This window comes from Triticum dicoccoides, chromosome 6A, assembly GCF_002162155.2.
Source record: "Triticum dicoccoides isolate Atlit2015 ecotype Zavitan chromosome 6A, WEW_v2.0, whole genome shotgun sequence".
Classification (NCBI taxonomy): Eukaryota; Viridiplantae; Streptophyta; class Magnoliopsida; order Poales; family Poaceae; genus Triticum; species Triticum dicoccoides.
This window is the reverse complement of record NC_041390.1, coordinates 148,594,974-148,601,139: the sequence shown is the minus strand read 5'-3', so window position 1 is coordinate 148,601,139 and position 6,166 is coordinate 148,594,974. Positions and strand designations below refer to the sequence as shown.

At 37.4% G+C, this 6,166-nt stretch overlaps 1 protein-coding gene across 3 annotated transcripts in view; it reads left to right on the top strand.

Annotated features, from left to right (window-relative positions):
* Positions 1-5,874, top strand: part of LOC119316335 (putative callose synthase 8) — a 20,196-nt gene extending 14,322 nt beyond the window's left edge. For all 3 annotated transcript variants that reach the window (XM_037590649.1, XM_037590648.1, XM_037590650.1), the window contains 13 exons: positions 750-856; positions 956-1,054; positions 1,149-1,217; positions 1,433-1,619; positions 1,706-1,817; positions 2,062-2,181; positions 2,256-2,371; positions 2,446-2,529; positions 2,724-2,836; positions 2,917-3,146; positions 4,124-4,966; positions 5,053-5,238; positions 5,317-5,874. In XM_037590649.1, the coding sequence (XP_037446546.1) occupies positions 750-856; positions 956-1,054; positions 1,149-1,217; positions 1,433-1,619; positions 1,706-1,817; positions 2,062-2,181; positions 2,256-2,371; positions 2,446-2,529; positions 2,724-2,836; positions 2,917-3,146; positions 4,124-4,966; positions 5,053-5,238; positions 5,317-5,547 (2,497 nt within the window). In that variant the 3' untranslated portion in view covers positions 5,548-5,874. The remainder of the gene's footprint in view (positions 1-749; positions 857-955; positions 1,055-1,148; positions 1,218-1,432; positions 1,620-1,705; positions 1,818-2,061; positions 2,182-2,255; positions 2,372-2,445; positions 2,530-2,723; positions 2,837-2,916; positions 3,147-4,123; positions 4,967-5,052; positions 5,239-5,316) is intronic.
* The last annotated feature ends 292 nt before the right edge of the window (positions 5,875-6,166 follow it).

Sequence of the window (6,166 nt, the reverse complement as noted above, 5' to 3'; positions counted from 1 at the left end):
ATGGTCCTATGCAACTATACAAGTAGGCAAAGAGTATGAATGCAGAAGCTAAACTTGCAAAAAATAGGGGTAATGTTTTAGAGAGGGTGCATACACCATAACACATGCAACTTTGAGGGCGAGTGGATGGATGTGGACCACCTCATCAGTAATTGAGCAAAACTGAGCACAAAACTTGGGCGGCAGCAGGTTCGGTGGGCTCACCCTTTATTGCCAGGGGGTTAAACCAAAGTGGAGTGTGTGGAGGTATTGCCTAGTCTTAGGCATGTCCATATATAACTTGTTTGTTCTGTCAATGCATATAGAGATGTAAAATTGTTTAGGTTTTTGTGTGTGGAAAAAGCAAGAAAACATATTCAAACATTGTTTTGAGAGAAATGTGATACCTGAAACATGGATGCTTTTATCAACTATAGAAGTAGCTGCCTGGCGGTATCATATACTGTTGTCTCCGTCAATTGGCCATAATTCCTTTGTAAAAGATGAGAACTTCAGTGCAGCACTCAAATAGAACCAAAAGCCACAGAATATTGTGAGCTCTGAATTTTTTGGGCCTTTATGTTTTTCAAGTAAATCCCATCAATAAGATCATGACCACTTACCAGTAGGAGCATTTACATCAATATAGGCGAGTTATGTTGTCAACTGTAATTGTTCTTTGTTTTGGAAATTCTTGTCCATATCAATCACAGAAGAAAGCAAATATAGTGAACATCTGATGGCATCCTGACATCATGTAATTTGTTCAGCATAGTAACTCCCTACTTCATGGAGGAAGTAAAGTTTTCAGATGAAGAGCTTCATTCAGATCAAGATGAAGCATCCATCCTTTCCTACATGCAGAAGATATATCCAGGTCACTTATGTTCCATATTTCTATTTTCACCCATTTTTTGTTGCAATTGCTTTTGTTAGTTATATTTTGTTACTAAGACTCCACATTCTCATTTTTTAGATGAATGGACAAATTTCTTGGAAAGGCTTGGTACAAATGTAAAAAGTGAAGACATTAGATACTGGGCTTCTTTCCGTGGTCAAACACTAAGTCGAACCGGTAATATGGAGTATTATTCTCATTTTTTTTTGTAAACTATCACTGAAGTTCCCGCCTATAGGCTGTCTGACTCTCTCTATTGTGTACTATTTAGTTAGGGGAATGATGTATTACAGAAAGGCATTGAGACTACAAGCTTTTTTAGACAGGACAAATGACCAAGGTGCGCATAGAAACTTACAGCTTATCTTACTCTTTCCAACCTCTCATCATTAAATTTTGATGCTCGATTTCCAAAATGGGTGGAATTTTAGATCAGCTAGCATCTAAAGTTTGATCAGATTGTTATCAGACAACTGTGATGATTTTGCCGTTCTCGTTTTCATATTTATTTGGAACCTGGTATGCTTCCAAAACTTAATCCTTTTAAATGAGCAGAGTTATATAAAGGACCCGTGGGGACAGAGCGAGAACAAAATAAGAGAAACATTCACCAATCATTATCAACTGAATTAGATGCCCTTGCGGATATGAAATTTTCATATGTCATCTCATGTCAAAAGTTCGGGGAACAGAAATCTAATGGTGATGTGCATGCTCAAGATATTATTGATCTGATGGCAAGGTATGGTTTGAAAAATATAAACTTGTAGAGTAATTATTATCTCTAGAATTGTGCTGATATTTCTACTTCTTGCGTGCTCAATGAAGGTATCCAGCTCTTCGTGTTGCCTACATTGAGGAGAAGGAAATTATAGTAGACAATATGCCTCATAAGGTTTATTCCTCTGTTTTAATAAAAGCAGAAAATAACTTAGACCAGGTAATAATCTTAGCTTAAGAATCAAAGCAGAAAATTTTGTACTGTTTTAGATCTAAGCCTCTAAATATTTTGTATTAATCATCTTTTGAATTTTATCAGTTATTTTTTTCCTACCAATTTTTTGTCTGTCAACTATCTTTTGTTAAGCATAACGTGCATAACTATTAATATACTTTCTCACAGAAATATATGATTATTTTTATCCAGTTCCTCAAATGCTCTTGCTTGTTGATTATTTACATAGGAGATTTACCGTATAAAGCTGCCTGGCCCACCCATCATTGGAGAAGGGAAGCCTGAAAATCAAAACCATGCAATTATATTCACCCGTGGAGAGGCCCTACAAACGATTGACATGAATCAGGTAATGAACTGGACATTTTTTCTATAGTTTGTCTCCATAAAATACCTTCTTTCCACTTATTTCGGTGCTATCAGGACAATTATTTGGAAGAAGCTTACAAAATGAGAAATGTACTTCAAGAGTTTGTTAGGCATCCTAGGGACCAAACTCCAACCATCCTCGGGCTTAGAGAGCATATTTTCACAGGAAGGTCTGTAGTTTTTCTGACATGGCTTTCAAACATACAATGTCTTTTGGATAATATGAGATTATTGTTTGGTGCAGTGTTTCATCACTTGCTGGATTCATGTCATACCAAGAGACAAGCTTCGTCACAATTGGACAGAGATTCCTTGCTGACCCCCTTAGGTCAGAACATGCTTCTTATTTGATCTTATAGTGTTAGCAATGATGCGATGAACACATTCCTTATGCGCTAAGTTTTTTATCCGTGCCAAAATTTAGGTTAGATATATGCATTTTTTCTAAAGGATTTAGTGTATTGTGTATGTCCATTCTATAAAGTCTATTTTTGGTCCAAATCATCTTTTCCACGGCTGCAGGGTACGATTTCACTATGGCCATCCAGACATTTTTGATCGGATGTTTCATTTAACAAGGGGCGGCATAAGCAAAGCATCTAAAACTATAAACTTAAGTGAGGACGTATTTGCTGGTAAGTTAATATTTTCCTTCAAAAACTAAATTTGTCATGCCATTTTCAAAGGAGTTTCATATTTAATATTAACTTTACAGGGTATAATTCCATTTTGCGTCGTGGACATATAACTTACAACGAGTACATTCAAGTTGGCAAAGGGCGTGATGTTGGACTTAATCAGATATCGAAATTTGAAGCTAAAGTTGCAAATGGCAATAGTGAACAAACGCTTAGCCGTGATATCTATCGTCTAGCGCGGCGATTCGATTTTTTCAGGATGCTTTCATGCTATTTCACAACAGTGGGATTTTACTTCAACAGCCTAGTATGCTCTCTCTCTCTCTCTCTCTCTCTCTCTATCTCCCCCTGCTCGACGTGCATGCTTGCATGTTTGTTTCCACGTGTACACTATAATGCCCAAAAGCATTGCAGTTAGAACATAATGTGTGGCAATTCCTGAGAAACTACAAAAAAAAGTGAAAAGAAAGATGAAAAAAATCATCAGTAGCAGGGAAAAGAGTTTTTCTTCCTGCCATTTAACACCTTATCTTTTAGCTGACAACTTTGGTTCAAATCTTACATAGAATGTAAAAGATGTTTATCTAAGTGAAGTTCATGGGTTCCAGTATAATCAATGTTTCTCCTAAGACCTGCCGGCTCGATCTTTGGAAAATTGGTAGTTTAAAGTGAACTGCTTTCAAGATTGATTTAGTCATTATTGGCCAGACCAAACTTCGCTTTTCTTTTTCCAGAGATATACAAATAGTCTGGTTTATGTTGATTATCCTCGTTCCAACCAGGTGTGAAAGTTTCACCAGTTAGGAACTAGGAAGCCCTGGAACAAATACACGATGCAGAATTGCTTCATGCCACATATATCATTGGATAACCAAACATGCTATTTCTCAAAACAAATGCTGATGGACCAATCCAGCGTCGTATAGGGCAAATTGTACTTGAAGTAAATTAGGAGGTTCAAACCTGAATTTTAAACTATTCACTTTGCTACAATCTTTACATATTTTTTATTAATGTTAGATTTTTAGTATGAAAAACATTACTCCCTCTGTACAGGTCAGAAAAGTCACTCATTGAAATTTTGTAGGTTAATTGTATGACTTTTATATGCTTATAATTGTAACAATGATCCACGTGGCCCATCAGAATACTAATACTTTAGATTTCTCTTTACATACACATTTTTAAGTGACTCCTTGCATATGATATTTTGTGTCAATATGATCTTTGAGCTTATCACCAACAATGATCCTTATTGTTTCAATGGATCCATATCTTGTACAGATATCAGTTGTAGGTGTTTATGTTTTCCTATATGGACAACTATACTTGGTTCTCAGTGGATTACAGAGTGCTCTGTTGATTAAAGCTCATCACCAGAATATGAAGTCCTTAGAAACAGCCCTTGCATCTCAATCTTTTCTTCAGTTGGGACTGCTCACAGGATTACCTATGGTGATGGAGTTAGGGTTGGAGAAGGGTTTCAGAGCAGCTTTGAGTGACTTCATCCTCATGCAACTGCAGGTTGCTTCAGTTTTTTTCACATTCTCTCTTGGAACGAAAGCTCACTATTATGGACGTACCATTCTTCATGGTGGCGCTAAATATCGACCAACGGGGCGTAAATTTGTAGTTTTTCATGCGAGCTTTACAGAAAACTATCAGTTGTACTCTCGGAGTCACTTTGTCAAAGCATTTGAGCTGATCTTCCTTTTGATAATCTATCACCTATTTAGGAAATCCGATGGAAAGTTTCATGTGATGGTCACATATTCAACATGGTTTATGGCAATGACTTGGCTATTCGCACCTTTTCTTTTCAATCCAGCTGGTTTTGCTTGGCACAAGATTGTTGACGACTGGTCAGATTGGAATAGATGGATGATGAACCAAGGGGGAATAGGTGTGCAACCAGAAAAAAGTTGGGAGTCATGGTGGAATGCTGAGAATGCGCATCTCCGTTACTCGGTGCTGAGTTCTAGGATTATTGAAGTATTGCTCTGTTTGCGGTTCTTTGTTTATCAGTATGGACTTGTCTATCATCTCAAGATATCTCATGATAACAAGAATTTTCTTGTGTACTTGCTTTCTTGGGTTGTGATAATTGCCGTTGTTGGGCTTGTCAAGGTATATGCTTCGTCTTGAATGTCTTTGTTTTCGGCAACTGTGATCCTTCATCATTATACTGATTTTTTTCTCTGAAATTTCTGCAGCTTGTTAATTGTGCTAGTCGTCAGTTAAGCTCAAAGCACCAGCTCATCTTCAGGTTCATAAAGTTGTTGACATTCCTGGCAGTGGTGACTTCCTTTATCCTTCTATCTTGCCTGTGCAAACTATCCATCATGGACTTGATCGTCTGTTGCCTTGCATTCATTCCAACTGGTTGGGGCCTCCTCCTTGTAAGTATCAACGGTGCACTCTACCAATTGTTCAACATTCTTTTCCACAATTGCCCTAATTCCCTCCTTACTGCACAGATTGTTCAGGTTTTGAGGCCGAAAATAGAATACTATGCAATATGGGAGCCTATTCAGGTCATTGCTCACGCTTATGACTATGGAATGGGTACACTGCTATTTTTTCCAATTGCTGTACTAGCATGGATGCCTATTATCTCGGCTATCCAAACTCGGGTTCTTTTCAATAGAGCATTTTCACGGCAACTGCAGATCCAACCTTTTATCATTGGTAAAACTAAGCGGAGGTAACTGATGGTTTCATGCGGATGAGAACTGGATTTGTGAATATGATATATTGGTTGGTCAGGATGATAATAAGCCTCTGTATTCTGGTGTAAATATATTGTGTGGTATTACAGTATCATACATCATTCTTTGGTCCATGTCGTTGACCAATCTAACAGCTCAGTTTTGGTGTAGACTTACGTTGTATCCTCAGTACCATTCATGTAATACAAAAGCGTTATACTTTTTGGCTTTTTAGAAAAAGTGGAACTGTTGTACTATTGCTGTTGGACAAGTCATGTTAGATCATATAATACGTATATATTAGAAGAACATGGGTCCCTTTTTTAATTATCTTTTTGCAAAAATGGGTCTATTTCTTGGAGAAGTGCAGTGTTCTCGCTGTTTATGTGTGTCCATATTGACAAGTTTCTAGGAGCAACGTTCTTAGTTTCAAGCGAAATGCACTTGCGGCACATTAACTTGTCCTGCGTACTGTATGATAAAAAAAAAACTTGTCCTGCGTACTCACATTCTAGCCCACAAACTGGCAACTTAGAATTTTGTAATGCTAAACCTGTCTCACATGCTCAGTTTTGGTTCAAATCGACCCGAAATGAAGCCAGGTCAGATGAAATATGTG